Genomic DNA, 18,839 nt, shown 5'->3' on the forward strand with positions numbered 1-18,839 from the left:
AGGTGCATGCCACCATGCCTGGCTAATTTTTTTTTTCTATTAGTAGAGATGGGGCTTCAGCATGTTGGCCAGGCTGGTCTCGAACTCCTAACCTCAGGTGATCTGCCCGCCTTGGCCTCCCAAAGTGCTAGGATTACAGGCATGAGCCACCGTGCCCAGCCTCAAGACCGTCTTAACTCACAAATAACTGGTAATTTTCATGGGGAAGCAAGTCAATGTCAGTGTAATGCAGTAAGTGCTGCAACTGAATATTCAATGGGTTAACAGGAGAGGGCTCCTAGCCAAGAATGGGGTGACTCCAGAAAGGCATGTGGGAGGAGGTGACGTCTGGGCTGAAGCCCAAAGAACAGTTTGTAAATCACTGGGTTTGGATGCGGAAAGAGTGTCCTGGGTGAAGGGGACAGTATGTGCAAGACTCGGATGCAAGACTGACGTGTTCCGAAAGCAAAAGTTGAAAGCAGGGGGTGAGGGAGAGGAAAACCAGGGCAGGTTGTGCGGGAGTGGGAGCCTGTCCCAAGAGCCGTGGGAAGCCAGCCCCGCGCCCTTTCACCCACTTGGCCGTTTGGAAGGTGGATTTGAGGGCAACAAGGCTGAAGGCAAGGAGCTGAGTTAGGAGCCCTCAGGCATCCGGAGGGACAATCTGTGGTGATCTAGCAGTGGCTGCACAAAAGGGGAAGCCAGAGGAGTCAAGCCAAGGGAATGGGACGTTTTTAAACAGGAAGAACGAAAAGCGATGTGATCTGAGGAGCTTGGAAAACTCCAGCACGCTCCTCCCTGCAGCTCACCAGCGAGTATCATTTCTCTAAATAGTGTGTCTTATTCACAATGTGATCCTCAGTTACAATGTACTAAGAATCACTTCTCCAGCCGGGGCGCAGTGGCTCAGGCCTGTAATTCCAGCACTTTGGGAAGCTGAGGTGGGCAGATCACTTGAGGATGAGGAGTTCAAGACCAGCCTGGACAACAGGGTAAAAATGCACAAATTAGCCGGGCGTGATGAAGCATGCCTGTAATCCTAGCTACTTGGGAGGCTGAGGCAGGAGAACTGTTTGAACCCAGGAGGCAGAGGTTGCAGTGAGCCAAGATCACACCACCGCACTCCAGCCTGGGCAATTCAGTGAGACTGTCTCAAAAAGAAGAAGAAAAAAAAAAAAGTCTGGGCCCAAGGCAGGCGGATCACTTGAGGTAAGGAGTTTGAGACCACCCTGGCCAACATGGTGAAACCCCGTATTTACTAAAATACAAAAATTAGCCGGGCATGGTGGCTCGTGCCTGTAACCGCAGCTACTGGGAGGCTGAGGCAGGAGAATCGCTTGAACCTGGGAGGTGGAGGTTGCAGTGAACCGAGATCATGCCCCTGCACTGTAGCCTGGGCAACAGAGCAAGACTCCCATCTCAGAAAAAAAAAACAAAAAACTTTGCCAGGTGTGGTGTCTCAGGCCTGTAATCCCAGCACTTTGAGTGGTTGAGGTGGGATTACTGTTTGAGCCCAGGCATTCATGACCAGCCTTAGCAACATGGCGAGACCCCATCTCTACAAATAATTTTTTTTTTTTTTTGAGATGGAGGCTAGCTCTGTCACCCAGGCTGGAGTGAGTGGCGCGATCTAGGCTCACTTCAAGCTCTGCCTCCCGGGTTCACACCATTCTCCTGCCTCAGCCTCCTGAGTAGCTGGGACTACAGGTGCCGGCCACCACGCCCGGCTAATTTTTTTTGTATTTTTTAGTAGAGACGGGGGTTTCACCGTGTTAGCCAGGATGGTCTCAATCTCCTGACCTCGTGATCCGCCCGCCTTGGCCTCCCAAAGTGCTGGGATTACAGGCATGAGCCATGGCGCCCAGCCCTCTACAAATAATTTTTTAAGAATTAACCGGGCGTGATGGTGCACACCTGTAGTCTCAACAACCCAGGAGGCTGAGGCGGGAGGATCCCTTGAGTCAAGGAAGTTGAGGCTGCAGTGAGCCAAGATCACGCCACTGCACTCTAGCCTGGGCAACAGAGTGAGACCTTTTACAGTTTTCTGTACCTTCTGGATTTTCTACTTTTTTTTCTATTACTTTAAGCACTTTAAGAAAGGGAGCAGATGTTCATTAGTAACAAAAAGTCATGGATCATTCCCGTTAGCTCATTATTTTCTAGCAAAACAGACAGGGTGGGCCACAGGTTAGTTCTGGTGGTGGGATTCAGGCAGGGGTGGCCGGAGCAGCCTCTGAATGCTGCTGAGTGGTGAGATCAGTTGACAGTGCTGCACCTCCTCTCTGACTTCCTCCCCACTTCCCCCCAAAACCTGTCTGCTTCTGACTCTACACCAGAACCATCCTTAGCCACCTCCATGTTTGAAAAATAGAGTCTGGAGTGGTGAGGAGGTAGGACTCGGTATCTGGAAATACTCCTGGAAATGGGGCACCTGGGGGCTGGAGCACTAGCCCAAGGCCAACCACGGCAGCATGGTGTCTACAGCTGAGGTGTTCTTTCTGTCAAGCCGGTGTGCCTGCTGGCTGACTTCCTTCCCACAGTGCTGAGGAGAGAGTTCCTGAAGCCCCAGTGACCCCATCTCTCTCCTTCCCTGCAGGCAGCTTCGGTTCCTAACTTGCATCCTTCATTCCTCAGAGCTGAGACAGCTCCATGGTTCTCTGCGGTTCAGCCCTGGACAGTCACCAAGGCTCTCTACAAAGTTCTCTCCCAGTAACCCTTGTTCTCTACCCCTTCTCCCTAATCCCTCCCTCTCCACTTCATTGTTTTACTCTGAAGGGTCTCCTAATTGGCCTCTCACTGACTCCCCTCAACCCATTCTTCCAGAATAACTGTCCTCATACTACATTCAATGTGGTATTTTCCCCCTTAAAAGCATTCAGTGTGGCTCACGCCTGTAATCCCGACACTTCGGGAGGTGGAGGTGTGCGGATCAGCTGAGCTCAGGAGTTCAAGACCAGTCTGGGCAACATGGCAAAACCCATCTCTACAAAAATTTAAAAAAAAAAATAGCCCGACATGGTGTCATACACCTATGGTCCCAACTCCTTGGGAGGCTGAGGTGGGAGGATCGCTTGAGCCTGGGAAGCAGAGGTTGCAGTGAGCTGAGATTGCGCCACGGCGCTCCACCCTGGGCGACAGAGCCAGATCTTGTCCCCTGAAAAAAAGAAGTATTCAGTGTTTTGTTACTGCCTACAGGATCACATTTAAAAATTCACTTTTCATGTCGTGAAAATGCCAATCAAAAAGAAAACAAAAAACCCTCCCGGGTTCAAGCGATTCTCCTGCCTCAGCCTCCCGAGTAGTTGGGATTACAGGCACGTGCCACCACGTCTCGCCTGACTGATTTTTGTGTTTTTAGTAGAGACGGAGTTTCACTATGTTGGCCAGGCTGGTCTCGAACTCCTGACCTCGTGATCCACCCACCCTCAGCCTCCCAGAGTGCTGGTGTCACAGGCGTGAGCCACCGTGCCTGGCCAATGCTCCCTTTATTATTATTATTATTATTATTTATTATTTATATATGTATTTTTTGAGATGGAGTCTCGCTCTGTCGCCCAGGCTAGAGTGCAGTGGTGCAATCTCAACTCACTGCAACCTCCGCCTCCCAGGTTCAAGCGATTCTCCTGCCTCAGCCTTCTGAGTACCTGGGATTACAGACATGCATCACCACGCCCAGCTAATTGTTACATTTTTAGTAGAGACCGGGTTTCACCACGTTGGCCAGGCTAGTCTCAAACTCGTGACCTCAGGTGATCCACCTGCCTCGGCCTCCCACAGTGCTTGGATTACAGGTGTGAGCCACTGTGCCCCGTGCTCTCTTATTCTTTAAGGCCCACTTCTCCAAGCCAGCCCTTAGTGACTCTGCACACCTCTGAGCCTTTCAGCACGCACTGTCTAAGCCGCTCAGTTGCCATTAAATGGAATGTGAGGGTTTTTAAAAATGTATTTATTAAGGACTCTTTGGTTACCAAGTTATAAAACTCGACTATCTTAAGACAATAAGTCACCTCATTAGAAGCATAGTGGGAGACCCTTTTTGTGGTCAAGGTCAGGAGTAAAGTGGATCGCTGTGCAGTAATAAGGCAGAAGTCTCTCCCGCCTTGCATCATCTCTGCGGGTCTGCTTTATTTATCTCTGTTTCCTCAATCATGTGACAAGTTTGCTGATGGGCCCCAAGTTTTATCTGTTACAGGTAAAATGCCCCTAAAAGAGGCTGCATACACTTTAAAAATTCCTATGGAAGGGGTTGAATCATTCAGCTTAAGTCAGGTCTCCATCCTTTCACAGTGAACAGTAGCCAGGGGATGGAGTTCCAGGGACATGGCAGTTCCCAGTGCAACTAACCCGGAACAGCAAGGGGGAAAGGGCAAGTCCTAGAATGGGGTATGCTCACCCACTGCATTCCACCTTTTGACACTAAGAACATGCAAACATGCTATTTCCCATGTATCAAATTTCTTCTTCTCAATATGATTCAGTTATCACATGTAAATTGTGAATGCACTTGTCTTCCCAGTGCACAGTGACACAATGTCATGGCCAGATGCTGCATCCCAAGGCAGTGACAGGGAGCCTCTGTCTTCCAGGTGGCTGTTTTTCTAGTCCTTTCCCACTTTGTTTCCAAAGAGTTCCAGATGTGTTTTCTCATTGTTCTGCATCCCAGCACTTAGATGATTTTTTCTACCCCAATACCCCCCACACACTCTAAATTCCTTCAGAAAAGAAGGTAGAGGAGGCCAGGCATGGTGGCTCAAGCCTGTAATCCCAGCACTTTGGGAGGCTGAGGCGGGCAGATCAGGAGGTGAGGAGATGGAGACCATCTTGGCCAACATGGTGAAACCCCATCTCTACTAAAAATACAAAAATTAGCCATTCGTGGTGGTGTGAGCCTGTAGTCCCAGCTACTCAGGAGGCTGAGGCAGGAGAATAGCTTGAACCCAGGAGGCGGAGGTTACACAGTAAGCCAAGATCGCACCACTGCACTCCAGCCTGGACGACAGAGTGAGACTCCGTCTCAAAAAAAAAAGAAAAAAAGAAGAAGTCTATTCCCATCAGTGCCGGAACCAGTAGGAATTCAATTCTGTGGAGGGCAAGGCCTTGCTTTGTTCCCCAGCTGTGTCCCTGCTGCTTAGAACTGCAAATGGCATACAGTAATCACTCAACAAATATCTGTAGCGTGACTAACACTTAGGCTTGTGGGTTGCCTTGGGGGGCAGTTATCGGCCCTGGTGCCAGGTTTGGGGTTTTCATGGTGCTATGACTCCCTTCATACCTTGCCTGGCTAATGGTTTCGCCTTTGTTGCCTGTTACTAATGCATTTACTGCTGCCAGGAATCTTGTCAAGTCATAGGCTTTGATTAGCATAGGCCTGCGAAAGGGAACTTCCGGGGCTGGAACTGCAGCAGCTTGGTACAGCCTCAGGGTAGGGAGGCTCACCCTCCAGCCAAGTGCTCTCCATGGGTGGAAACACTATCACATCTGTTAGCTATGCTATGGAGTGGCCCTGGGATTAGGGTGTCCCTAATTTCTCTGGCATCTGTTAAATACCCCTATTCCAGTAGCCCAGGCTGGAGTGCAGTGGCGTGATCTTGGCTCACTGCCACCTCCGCCTCCTGGGTTCAAGTGCTTCTCCTTCCTCAGCCTCCCAGGTAGCTGGGATTATAGGCGCCCATCACCGCACCTGGCTAATTTTTTTGGGGTGGGGGACAGAGTCTCACTGTGTCACCCAGGCTGGAGTGCAGTGGCGCCATCTCAGCTCACTGCAAGCTCCGCCTCCCGGGTTCATGCCATTCTCCTACCTCAGACTCCCAAGTAGCTGGGACGACAGGCGCCCACCACCACGCCCGGCTAATTTTTTGTATTTTTAGTAGAGACGGGGTTTCACCATGTTAGCCAGGATGGTCTCGATCTCCTGGCCCTGTGATCCGCCCGCCTCAGCCTCCCAAAGTGCTGGGATTACAGGCGTGAGCCTCCAAGCCCAGCTAATTTTTTGTATTTTTAGTAGAGATGGGGTTTCTCCACGTTGGCCAGGCTGTTCTCAAACTCCTGACCTCAGGTGATCCGCCCGCCTCAGCCTTCCAGAGTGCTGAGATTATAGGTGTGAGCCATCGCGCCCGGCCCACAGTTTCTAAAGTAGTAATTTAGTTCTAGAAACAGCAGGGAATATGATTATAAGAGCAGTCACAATGTTCTCAATTATTGGACTCCCTGGCTTCAGACAGAAACAGTTGTGTCCTGTCTATTTTTTTTTTTTTTTTTTTGAGACGGAGTCTCGCTGTGTCACCCAGGCTGGAGTGCAGTGGTGCGATCTCGGCTCCCTGCAAGTTCTGCCTCCCAGGTTCACGCCATTCTCCTGCCTCAGCCTCCCTAGTAGCTGGGACTACAAGCGCCCGCCACCACACCCGGCTAATTTTTTTGTATTTTTAGTGGAGACGGGTTTCACCGTGTTAGCCAGGATGGTCTCGATCTCCTGACCTTGTGATCTGCCCACCTTGCCCTCCCAAAGTGCTGGGATTACAGGCGTGAGCCACCATACCCGGCAGTGTCCTATCCATTTTTAAGGCAGCCACTTGGAGTTGGAGCATGTCTTTCTCTCATAATCTCTTACCAGATGTCTCAGAGCAGCCTGTGCACTTTAACTCCAGACATTCTGCCACTGAGCCCCCTAGAGCTCCAGCTTTTAAAGCACTTGGGGTGAGCCTCGAGAGATGACAGACGGAGCTGCCCAAGAGCTGCCAGCTGCCAACCCTGCCCGGGGCTTCACGGCCCGCGCCCTACTTCCTCTCAGCTGGCTCCACACCCTGGGGCGTGTAATTTCCAAATTCTCACTCCCAGGGCTAATTTGGGGGATAAGACATTTGATTAGAAGTATCAGAAACCAGCTGGGCATGGTGGCTCACACCTGTAATCCCAGCACTTTGGGAGGTTATGACTAGAGGATCATTTGAACTCAGGAATTCAAGACCAGCCTGGATAACAGTGAGACCCCATCTCTACAAAATATAAACAATTATGTGAGCATGATGGTGCACACCTGTAGTCCCTGTTCCTTGGGAGGCTGAGGCCGGAGGATCCCTTGAGCCCAGGAGTTCAAGGCTGCAGAGAGCTGCGATTGTGCCACTGCACACTAACCTGGGAGATAGAGCAAGAACTTGTCTCAGAAAAAAAAAAAAAAGTATCAGGAACTAATCTCCAGTCCTATCAAGTTAGGCATAAGGTCAATTTATGCTAGCTGAGTGTCACAGAAACCAAGGACAGGAATGCAACTGCCACTGGGAATGAACTGGAAGTGAGGATTTAAACCACCCCAGAATGTCCCCATTTTTGTTTCTTCTCCAGATGTGCTGCTTTGCTTTTCTGTATGTTTCTCTACGGACCAGCTACCTCTCCTCTGCCAACAGATCCAAGTTGTGCATGTTATGGGTCCAAACACCACGTGACAAGCCCATTCTTCCAGTTTCTCAGACCAGAAACTGCACTGTCCCCTAACTGCTTCTTCTCCCTCTTGCATCTGGTCCTTGGGGAGATCCTGTTTGCCCTGCCTTCAGCATATATCCACAGTTTAACCTTAACCACTCCTCCCACCACTCCCGGGGGCGAGCGGCCTTCGCCCCCTGCCTAGATTACTACAGTAACTTCATTGTTCTTTCTACTTCTCTCTTTGCCCCTCTGCTATCTCAAAACAGCATCCAAAATGCACCTAGCAAGAGCATGTCATTCCTCTGCACAGAACTCTCCAACTTCTCTCTCTTTTTTTTTTTTTTTTTTTTGAGACGGAGTCTCGCTCTGTCACCCAGGCTGGAGTGCAATAGTGTGATCTTGGCTCACTGCAACCTCCACCTCCCAGATTCAAGCGATTCTCCTGCCTCAGCCTCCTGAGTAGCTGAGATTACAGGTTCATGTCACCATGCCCGGCTAATTTTTGTATGTTTAGTAGAGACGGGGTTTCACCATGTTAGTCAGGCTGGTCTCGAACTCCTGACACTCGTGATCCACCCGCCTCAGCCTCCCAAAGTGCTGGGATTATAGGCATGAGCCACCGCGCCTGACCAACTTCTCTTTTTGTTCAGAGTAAAAGCCAACGGCCCATGAGGCTTTCCATGGTCACGCCTCCGCTCATTCGCTCTGTGGCTTTGTCTTACACGGGTTCACTCCTCACTGGCCGCCTTGCTGACCCCATAGCTCGCGGGCCTTACTCTGCTCTCCGGGCCTTTGCATTTGCTCCACTGCAAATGCTCCTCCCCCAGAGGCCTTTGTGGCCCATTCCCTCAGTTCCTTAGGAACAATCCCTTCCCTGGTCAAACCTCCACTGACATATGTCTCCTTCCCTTCTGAATTTTTTTTCTCCGTAGTATTTATCACTCTGCTATCCTTAGGATTTCCTTATCTTGTTTATCATCATCTCCTCATCCAGAGCTTAAGTCCTTTTTTTTTTTTTTTTTTTTTTGAGATAGAGTCTCGCTCTGTCGCCCAGGCTGGAGTGCAGTGGCAGGTGTGAGCCACCGTGCCTGGCCAACTTAAGTCCTTTTTAAAAATTTTTTTACTTTATATAAACTGTTTGTTTTATTTATTTCTTTTTTGAGACAAAATCTCTATCGCCCAGGCTGGAGTATAGTGGCACAGTCTCTGCTCACTGCAACCTTCACATCCCAGGTTCAAGTGATTCTTCTGCCTCAGCCTCCCAAGTAGCTAGGATTACGGGCGCCCGCCACCACACAGGCTAATATTTGTGGGGTTTTTTTTGTTTTTTGTTTTTTGAGACAGAGTCTCACTCTGTCGCCCAGGCTGGAGTGCAGTGGCGCGATCTCAGCTCACTACAACCTCCACCTCCTGGGTACAAGCAATTCTCCTGCCTCAGCCTCCTGAGTAGCTGGGACTACATGCGCACACCACCATTCCCCGCTAATTTTTGTGTTTTTAGTAGAGATGGAGTTTCACTATGTTGGCCAGGCTGGTCTCGAACTCCTGACCTTTGATCCTCCCGCCACCATGCCCAGCCAATTTTTATATTTTTAGTAGAGACGGGGTTTCACCATGTTGCCCAGGCTGGTCTCGAACTCCTGACCTCAGGTGATCTGCCGTCCTCAGCCTTCCAAAGTGTTGGGATTACAGGCATGAGCCACTGCGCCCTGCTTCTTCTTCTTCTTTTTTTTTTCTTTGGGGGGCATAGGGTTTCGCTCTGTTGCCCAGGCTGGAGTGTAGTGGTGTGATCTTGACTCACTGCAACCTCCACCTCCCGGCCTCAAATAATCCTCCCATCTCAGCCTCCTGAGTAGCTGGGCCACCATGGCCAGCTAATTTTTTGTATTTTTGTAAAGACGGGGTTTCACTATGTTGCCCAGGCTGGTCTTGAACTCCTGGGCTCAGGCGATCCACCCGCCTCAGCCTCCCAAAGTGTTGGAATTACAGGCATGAGCCACTGTTCCCGGCCAAACTTAAGTCCTTGAGAACTAGAATGTGTCTTTTGTTCACTACTATGTCACCAGACCTGGAGCAGTGCCCAGCACTCAGCAAATGTCTTCCTGAATGGATTAGTGTGGCACCAAGAGAAAGACTAATGTCTCCCCCACCCCTCCTCTCTTTTCTTACCCAAAACAAAATAGCTGGAGACAGCAAAGAATTGCTGGCAACCAGTCTCTCAATTGCTGGAGAGCAGTGAGGAGTGCAGGAGAGCTGGGGACCCTAAAGCAGCTTCAGGGCACCGGAGAGAAGAGGCTCCTCAGGGCCCGGGCCAGCCTGCGCCCAAGCGGAGAGCGTCCGGAGAGCTGCTCCTGACACCGCTCCTCTGGGGTTAAAGCAGCCTCACTCTGGCCAGGCATGGTGGCTCACACCTGTAATCCCAGCACTTTGGGAGCCTGAGGCGAGTGGATCACCTGAGGTCGGAAAAAATACAAAAATAAAAATACAAAAATTCGCCCGGTGTGGTGGCACATGCCTGTAATCCTAGCTACTCCAGAGGCTAAGGCAGGAGACTGGTGTGAACCTGGGAGGCAGAGGTTGCAGTGAGCTGAGATCGCGCCATTGCACTCCAGCCTGGGCAACAAGAGCGAAACTCCATCTCAAAAAAATAGCAGGCCCCCTCCTCAGAAGCTGTCATAATTGTTGTAGCTTCCACTTGTCAATTAGGAATATAATGTAGTTTGGTTTCTCAACAAGATCACATGAATTTCAGAAAACACAGTTTAATAGCCAAAAAGTAACTATGGAGCATCTTAAGTGGGTTTTTTGTTTGTTTGTTTTTGAGACAGTCTTGATCTGTCGCCCAGGCTGGAGTGCAGTGGTGTGATCTCGGCTCCACCACAACCTCTGTCTCCTGGATTCAAGCAATCTCCTACCTCAGCCTCCCAGGTAGCTGGGATTACTAGCCCACCACCACACCCAGCTAATTTTTGCATTTTTAGTAGAGATGGGGTTTCACCACGTTGCCCAGGCTGGTCTCGAACTCCTGAGCTCAGGCAATCCGCCCGCCTCGGCCTCCCAAAGTGTTAGGATTACAGGCATGAGCCACCACGCCCGGCCATCTTAAGTATTTTATTGTAGTCCTTGGACACCAAGAGAGGGATTCCTAGTTCATAGCAACTCCTCTTAAAATCCTTTCCATCCCTTCTGCTTCCTCCGGCGCCACTCCCATGCCTCTGTCCAAAATGCCCCAGACGTCCTTTCCTCCAGCCTCAGCAGGCTGCTGTAGCCTTCTCTCTCATTCCCCTTCCTTCTTATCTCATCCCCAGAGTCCAGAAGCTCGAGGATTCTGATTTGAATCCCAAAGTCCAAAAGGTTTAGGAAGGGAAAAAAGTGGAGCAAGCGGGCCGCATGAATCCACTAGTGACGTGCGTCCTCGCCCATCTGTGAGGTGAGTGTTTCTCTGACTACTTTGCAGGGGAGGAAGCTGCGGCCCAAGGAGGTCGTCACTTGCCGGGAAGGTGGCTCGGGCCAGGCTGCACTCAAAACCCGTGCTCTGTCCACACTGCTGCGGGGCCAGAGCCAAGGAAGCTTCCACTTCTTCCCCCAGACAGCCCCAACAGCGGCTACCCCAAGGAGCCAGCAGCCTTGTGTCCTGGGATCCCCAGCCCCTGCAGAATGACCCACCAGGATCTGAGGTGAGCTCGGCTGGGGCAGCCTGAGGCCCTGGGCCCTGGGCCCTGGGCCTGGCGGAGAGTCGCTGTGGTGATAGCACATCCAGGTTTCTGAAGAACAAGCTGAGTCCTAGGGAAGAGCAAGACCCCTGTCCCCCATATAACATATACACTACATCTACTGCGGCAAATACGTACACACAAGCATCTGTGCACATATATGTTATTGTTCAACATAGTTTAATTGTTTGGGTTCATCTTCTCTAACTACAAAATTAAGTTCACAGTTCTCTTTATCGTCCCAAGTTTCTTCCTTTGTGAAAGGCCCACTATCATCTACTCTTACCACTTCCAGGTAAATCCATCTCCAAATATTTTGTTCACAGTCTGCCTCCCGCCTGAAAGATAAGAAAAGTTTAGTGGGTTCCAAGGAGTCTGAGAAAGCTTTGTTTTCTATATCCCGTCTTCCAAAGCTCCTATACCCAGCAGGGTGGGGGGCCATGTTATCTAAACTGTGGCTTTACTTTTGGCTGGAACTAGGTCACCTCAAGGGCTGACCGACTTGAAGCCTTCACTGTGGGAAGTGCCTGTTCTCTTATTATGAACAATAGCTGGCATTCCCCCCCAGGCACGGTTTCCATAGTCCTCAGCAACCCTGGAGTGAGTTCGACGGGAATGCAGGCCCAGAGAGGAGAGGTCACAGTCAGGATGCAAACTCAGTTCTGCCTGACCTTCAGTCCCTTTGTGTGAGAACTGCACACGTGGCTCCAGGCCTGCGGAGGAGCCAGAGGACGGGCCGGGGAAGCTTGGGGCAGAGCGGTGCCCTGGTGGCGGCCCATGGGGGCAGAGCTGGGCTCCTCCCAGAAGCCCCTGCAGGTCCCAGCTCCAGGGACTTCCCGGGTTGCAGCAAGATGCCTCACCCGGGTGAGTGCGGCTGTCCTGTCTGGACCAGACCTGGGCCAGGGAGGCTGAAGAGGGTCTCTGGACACCTGTGGGGCTGGGGTTCCCCACTGTCTGTGCCCCTGCCCATTCCTGGCTGCATCCGGTCCCTAACCTGCTCCTCCCTCTGCCTCTCTCCTCCCCCTGTCCTCCCCCTGTCCTAGCATCACAGCCAAACTCATCAATGGAGGTGTAGCAGGGCTCGTGGGGGTGACCTGCGTGTTCCCCATCGACTTGGCCAAGACTCGCCTGCAGAACCAGCATGGGAAAGCCATGTACAAAGGAATGTAGGTGCTGGCAGGCGAGCGTGGAGGGCAGAGGCGCCCGGGGGAGGGATGGGGCCCCCTTCCCTCCAGTCTCCAGGCAGCGCGCGTGAGCCTGGGGGCTGGGGATCTGATCAGCTGGGATGTGCCCGCGGGAGCAGGGCATGGAGGCGGCTGGGAGGCCCGCTGCACACTTACTCCTACTCTGGCCTCTGCTTCCAGGATCGACTGCCTGATGAAGACGGCTCGGGCGGAGGGCTTCTTCGGCATGTACCGAGGTGGGCTTCTCAGGTCCCCTGGGAGGCTGGGCAGCAGGTGTGAGCGTATAGGACATGGGGAACTGGTGTTCCTTCCGTTGCTGCGGGGATGGGGCCAGGGCTGCCAGGGGGTCCTTCCTGATGAGCCTCTGTGCTCTTGGGTGGAGACAGAGGCAGCTCTGGGTCCTGGTAAGGCTTCCGGAGACCCACAGAGCACACCCCCCGCCACCGCCTCAGTAAGAGCAGGCGAGCCCTCCCTACCTGCCTGCCTGTCTCTGCCTGGCTAGAAGCGAAGAGAGAGAGGCTGAAAGGGACTGAGCGACGGGGCCTGAGCTCCCGGCAAGGAGTTCTGGGTGGCTCCTCCCCAGCTCGGTCCAGCGTTGCTGCGGTCCCTGCGGGGTCCCCAGCCAGGAGGTACCTTGGACAATGGATCCCAAGCTGGAGTTGAGCCGGAGCTCGTATGCTTGTGCCGCCGAGAAGCAAAACACAAGCCCTAGACAGCCCCGAGCTAGCAGCCAATGGGACTGGCTTGTGCGGCACAGAGGAGCGGAACCCCAGTCCCTGCGCCTGGCGCCTGTCACTGGAACTGCTGTTTTATCATCAGCGACCCCACCAGCAGCAACAAAAATAAAATGGCTTCCTGATAACCAAACTGAGGAGTCCGTAAGAAAAAAATACGTAAAAAGGGGAGAATGTGGGGCTGGGCGCGGTGGCTCACGCCTGTAATCCCAGCACTTTGGGAGGCCGAGGCGGGCGGATCACGAGGTCAGGAGATCGAGACCATCCTGGCTAACACGGTGAAACCCCGTCTCTACTAAAAAATACAAAAAAAATTTAGCTGGGCGTGGTGGCGGGCGCCTGTAGTCCCAGCTACTAGGGAGGCCGAGGCAGGAGAATGGCGTGAACCCGGGAGGTGGAGCTTTCAGTGAGCCGAGATCACGCCACTGCACTCCAGCCTGAGCGACAGAGCGAGACTCCATCTAAAAAAAAAGGAGAATGTGGTAGAGAGTGGGAATGGAAAGTTATTTCAGTGAATTAGGCTCAGGAGCCCCACCTGGCCCCAAAAATGCCCTTCACTCAGTGACTGGCCTGGCTAGGGCTGAAGGGCAGACCCGGGGAACTGTTATTTCTGGGATGGCCTTGACTCCCCATCTTGTCCTTCACTTCCAGGGGCTGCAGTGAACCTCACTCTGGTCACTCCAGAGAAGGCCATCAAGCTGGCGGCCAACGACTTTTTCCGGCAGCTGCTCATGGAAGATGGGTATGGCCAGGTGGGGTGGGGTTGGATCCTTCACTGTGTGTTTTTTGGGAGAGATGGCAGGAAGAAGATTTCAAATGTGCCTCAGTATACCTGCCTGCATGCATATAAATATGCGCACACATGGCTAAGGGCTGGTGTGTGTTTGGGCTGCTGGAGAGTGAAGGGAGAGAATGAGCTGGTATACTTTGGAAGTGTGACAGATAATATAGAGAACATATAGCATATACAGACAAATCCATCAACTAGCCAATAAATTTTTAAAAATGAGCCACCAAGCTGGCTGCAGTGGCTCATGCCTGTAATCCCAGCACTTTAGGAGGCTGAGGAAGGAGGATCGCTTGGGCCCAGGCAGTCGAGGTTGCAGTGAGCCATGTTGGCTCCACTGCACTTCGGCGTGGGTCACAGAGCGAGACCTCGTCTCGGGAAAAACAAATCAGCCCCCAAACACTTTCTAGCTCTCTCTGTGCCTCACATTGCCCAGTGATGTTCCTGAAGGGATCCAGGACAACGCCTGGTCTGGGTAGTTTTCTCTGTCACTGTTTTCAGCTTCCATGCGGTGCTACCTCCCTAGCAGGCTTTGTTTTAAACTTAGTCCCTGTCCGTACAGAGACCACACCTAAGGGCTAGCTGATGACTTGACCAGCTGGGTGAGTGGCAGCCACGGGTGCCATCCAGGGAAAGTCCCCCTCTCACAAGAGGGCAGCTGCACCAGGGCAGACCTGTGGCCTGCGGCTGAAGGAGCCTGACGCCTGTTCCCATAGGGTGCAGCGGAACCTGAAGATGGAGATGCTTGCCGGGTGTGGGGCTGGGATGTGCCAGGTGGTGGTGACCTGTCCCATGGAAATGCTCAAGATTCAGCTGCAGGATGCTGGACGCCTGGGTGAGGCCTGTCCCCACCTCCTATGGGAACAGTAAAGGGCTGGGATTGGAACCAGGCACATCCCACATCCCAACCTCATTTGCTAGGCTGTGTGACCAGTCAACTTTCCAAGCAGGTAGAAGTCTTTGGCCAGGCATGGTGGCTCATGCCCGTAATCCCAGCACTTTGGGAGGCCGAGGCAGGTGGATCATTTGAGGTCAGGAGTTCAAGACCAGCCTGCCCAACATGGTAAAACCCCATCTCTACTAAAGATACAAAAATTAGCCGGGAGTGGTGGTGCATGCCTATAATCCCAGCTACTCGGGAGGCTGAGGCAGGAGAATCACTTGAGCCTGGGAGGCAGAGGTTGCTGTGAGCTAAGATTGCACCACTGCACTCCAGCCTGGGCAACAGAGTGAGACTCTGTCTCAAAAAAAAAAAAAGTCTTCATTTATGGTTACCCATTTCATCAATGCTGCCAGCTCTAGAACAAATAGCAGAAATGAGAATGTTGATTCAGAGGGTCAGAAAATACTTAAGGCTTCTGTCACATTTTCTTCACAATTAGACTTGATCTCCTAAAGATTTTAAGAAATGCCAGCCGGGTGCCGTGGCTCACGCCTGTAATCCCAGCACTTTGGGAGGCCGAGGCGGGCGGATTATGAGGTCAGAAGATTGAGACCATCCTGGCTAACACGGTGAAACCCCATCTTTACTAAAAATACAAAAAATTAGCTGGGCGTGGTGGCGGGCACCTGTAGTCTCAGCTATCTGGGAGGCTGAGGCAGGAGAATGGCGTGAACCTGGAAGGCAGAGCTTGCAGTGAGTGGAGCTTGTGCCACTGCACTCCAGCCTGGGAGACAGAGCAAGACTCCGTCTCAAAAAAAAAAAAAAAAAAAAGAAAGAAAGAAAGGAAGGAAGGAAGGAAGGAAGGAAGGAAGGAAGGAAGAAAGAAAGAAATGCCGCCCAGCGTGGTGGCTCACGCCTGTAATCCCAGCACTTTGGGAGGCCGAGGCAGGCGGATCACCTGAGGTCGGTAGTTCGAAACCAGCCTGGCCAACACAGTGAAACCCCGTCTCTACTAAAAATACAAAAACTAGCCAGGCGTGGTGGTGTGTGCCTATAATCTCAGCTACTCGGGAGGCTGAGGCAGGAGAATCGCTTGAACGCAGGAGGCAGAGGTTGCAGTGAGCTGAGATCACGCCATTTGCACTCCAGCCTGGAGGACAAAAGCGAGAATTCGTCTCAAAAAAAAAAAAAGAAATGCCAATGACTGGCTCACTGAAACCTCCAGTCAGTATTTTATGCTATAGAAGCTGGCTTTTGGTAGAAAGGCATAAAAAGGGAGAAGAGAATCATTCCCATTCTTTTGTTTTTTTCTTGGAAGAGAAATTTGGCCCTTTCCTAAATCCTGGTCCTCTCAGAATGATGGAGTGGTGTTGGCTCAGCGTGGTACACTCCTGTAATCTCAGCTACTCAGGAGGCTGAGGCAGGAGGATCCAGAGTTTGAGCCCAGCCTGGGCAACATAGCAAGAACTTGTCTCCAGTAAAAAAAAAAGCAGCTGGGCCTAGTGGCTCATGCCTGTAATCCCAGCACTTTGGGAGGCTGAGGCAGGCAGATTGCCTGAGGTCGGTAGTTCGAAACCAGCCTGGCAAACATGGTGAAACCCCGTCTCTACTAAAAATACAAAATTAGCCGGGCGTGGATTGGTACATGCCTGTAATCTCAGCTACTCGGGAGGCTGAGGCAGGAGAATCACTTGAACCCGGGAGGCAGAGGTTGCAGCGAGCGGAGATCGCACCATTGCACTCCAGCCTAGGTGACAGAGCGAGACTCCATCTCGAGAAAAAAAAAAAGAAAGAAAATGTGCGGATAACTAGATCCCTAGTGTATGAAATATTTTCCTGCTGGATATCAATCAAATCTGGGACATGACATTGGGAATAGCTTCCTTTTGGCAAGGACTTATAATCTAAGCAAAGCTTCTCAGACACTGAGATTTAGGAAAAGAAATACAGAATTTCAGTGTTGCAAATCCCATGGTTATTAATGGGGCTCACAACATTTTATTATTATTTATTTTATTATTATTATTATTATTATTATTATTATTATTATTATTGAGGCAGAGTTTCACTCTGTTGCCCAGGCTGGAGTCCAATGGCACTATCTTGGCTCACCGCAACCTCTGCCTCCCAGGTTCAAGTGATTCTCCTGCCTCAGCCTCCTGAGTAGCTGGGATTTCAAGCATGCACTACCACGTCCAGCTAATTTTTTTTTTTGTATTTTTAGTAGAGACAAGGTTTCTCCATGTTGGTCAGGCTGGTCTTGAACTCCCGACCTCAGGTGATACGCCCGCCTTGGCCTCCCTAAGTACTGGGATTACAGGTGTGAGCCACCGTGCCCGGCCACCTCACAACATTTTAAATGTGGTATAACTCCATTCTAATGAGTAATATTGAACTTATCAAATGATGGGCTCTGAATGATTTAAAGAATCAAATTCTACCAAATAGGGAAGAGTGGGAAGGACCTGCTCACCTTATCTTGGAGGACGAGCAGGAGGAGGTGCCCTGGAAACCTGAAGGAGACCATTCCATCCTATTAGCATTTTAGGACACGGGAATTTCACGTATGTTCTGCCTAATGGTGGAAAGCAACAAATTCTTTTTGTGTCTAGAAATCACCTAGGCTGGGTGCGGTGGCTCACGCCTGTAATCCCAGCACTTTGGGAGGCAGGTGGATCACCTGAGGTCAGGAGTTTCAGACCAGCTTGACCAACATGGTAAGACACCTTCTCTACTAAAAATACAAAAATCAGCCAGGTATGGTGGCACATGCCTGTAATCCCAGCACTTTGGGAGGCCAAGGCAGGTGGATCACCTCAGGTCAGGAGTTTTGAGACCAGCCTGACCAACATGGTGAAACACCATCTCTACTAAAAATACAAAAATCAACCAGGTGTGGTGCATGTGCCTATAACCCCAGCTACTAGGGAGGCTGAGGCAGGAGAATCACTTGAACCCAGGAGGCGGAGGTTGCAGTGAGCCGAGATCGCACCACTGCAAAAAAATAAATAAAATAACTAAAAATAAAAATGACCTACATAGGCTGAGAAATGGTTTAGAAATGGAAGCCAGATCAAAACCAGTTTTAATGGGAGGGTAAGGAATGGAGCCCTAAGGAACGTGGCGGAGAAGCAAGCGGGCCAGGCTGTGGCTGTGCTCTTGGGAAGTGTTCTCAGCATTGGGATAGCTCCTGAGATACTGTAGACCTTAGGAAGACGTCCTGAGAGCCAAAAATTAACATTCTAAAATTAGGACATTCTTCTGGATGCCAGCTGAGGTGTCAGCCTGGCCTCTGAACTGTCCCAGGGGCAGGGATTGAGAGCCACACTCAGGAGTGTTTCATAGCATCTGTTGGGGACCAGGTAGTGATGAGGTCTGTCCTTTCCCTTCCAGCCGTCCATCATCAGGGCTCGGCCTCAGCACCCTCCACCTCCAGGTCCTACACAACTGGTTCGGCTTCCACCCACAGGCGCCCCTCTGCCACCCTCATTGCCTGGGAGCTGCTCCGCACTCAGGGCCTGGCTGGGCTCTACAAGGGCCTGGGTGCCACTCTCCTCAGGTGAGCCTTTCTTCCAGTTCCCTAGGACAAGTGCACAGGGGAGGGCACGAGGGCCAGAGAGCTGGTTGTCCCTATCTGCCTCTGTGTCCTTCCCAGAATATCCAAACCCAGGTGAGCAAATGATTTCCATGCTTCCTGTTTTGTCTGGAACTGGCCAGGGTGGCACAGAATGGGTACCTAGAAGACTAAAGTTTTAGGCCGCTTGCATAGTGATGACCAGGCCCACAGGAAGGCTGGGTGTTTTGTGGCCCAAAGGCACCTAAGAAAGCCCTGTCTACAGAGGACCGCAGAGTTCATAGTAATGAGTGGCCAGGCCCCTCATCTTCCCTTAGCCTGCCTGTCCCTGTACAGAACGCATTTCCCGCCTCGGACTTGCCTCTGGCAGTCAAGAGGCTGCAGGTGCTGCAGGGCAGAGGAAGGAGCTGGGAGGGCGGAACAGATGGCAACAGCTCTTTTGCCCCCTGCTGTCCCTCACCCATGCTCACGGGGCACAAAAGAAGGGATGAGTCCCCGTGGCTCCTCTCACTGTAAGCCCCACAGCTCACAGCAAAGCTCATTGTCTCACCTTGGGTGGCAGCCCCAGG

General features: G+C 51.7%; 1 protein-coding gene across 13 annotated transcripts in view; it reads left to right on the plus strand.

Moving 5' to 3' along the window:
* SLC25A18 (solute carrier family 25 member 18) overlaps positions 1 to 18,839 on the plus strand; it is a 30,970-nt gene that overhangs the window by 8,552 nt on the left and 3,579 nt on the right. For 7 of the 13 annotated variants that reach the window (XM_016939637.4, XM_063807717.1, XM_016939635.4 and 4 more), the window contains 6 exons: positions 10,853 to 11,072; positions 12,152 to 12,274; positions 12,473 to 12,528; positions 13,678 to 13,768; positions 14,530 to 14,648; positions 18,090 to 18,255. In XM_016939637.4, coding sequence (XP_016795126.2) covers positions 11,053 to 11,072; positions 12,152 to 12,274; positions 12,473 to 12,528; positions 13,678 to 13,768; positions 14,530 to 14,648; positions 18,090 to 18,255 — 575 coding nt within the window. In that variant the 5' untranslated portion in view covers positions 10,853 to 11,052. Of the gene's footprint in view, positions 1 to 10,703; positions 10,826 to 10,852; positions 11,073 to 12,151; positions 12,275 to 12,472; positions 12,529 to 13,677; positions 13,769 to 14,529; positions 14,649 to 18,089; positions 18,256 to 18,839 lie in introns of all 13 variants that reach the window. The other 6 variants (XM_016939639.4, XM_016939641.4, XM_063807716.1 and 3 more) reach the window with 2 other exon arrangements.

This window comes from Pan troglodytes, chromosome 23, assembly GCF_028858775.2.
Source record: "Pan troglodytes isolate AG18354 chromosome 23, NHGRI_mPanTro3-v2.0_pri, whole genome shotgun sequence".
In the NCBI taxonomy this organism is placed as follows: domain Eukaryota; kingdom Metazoa; phylum Chordata; class Mammalia; order Primates; family Hominidae; genus Pan; species Pan troglodytes.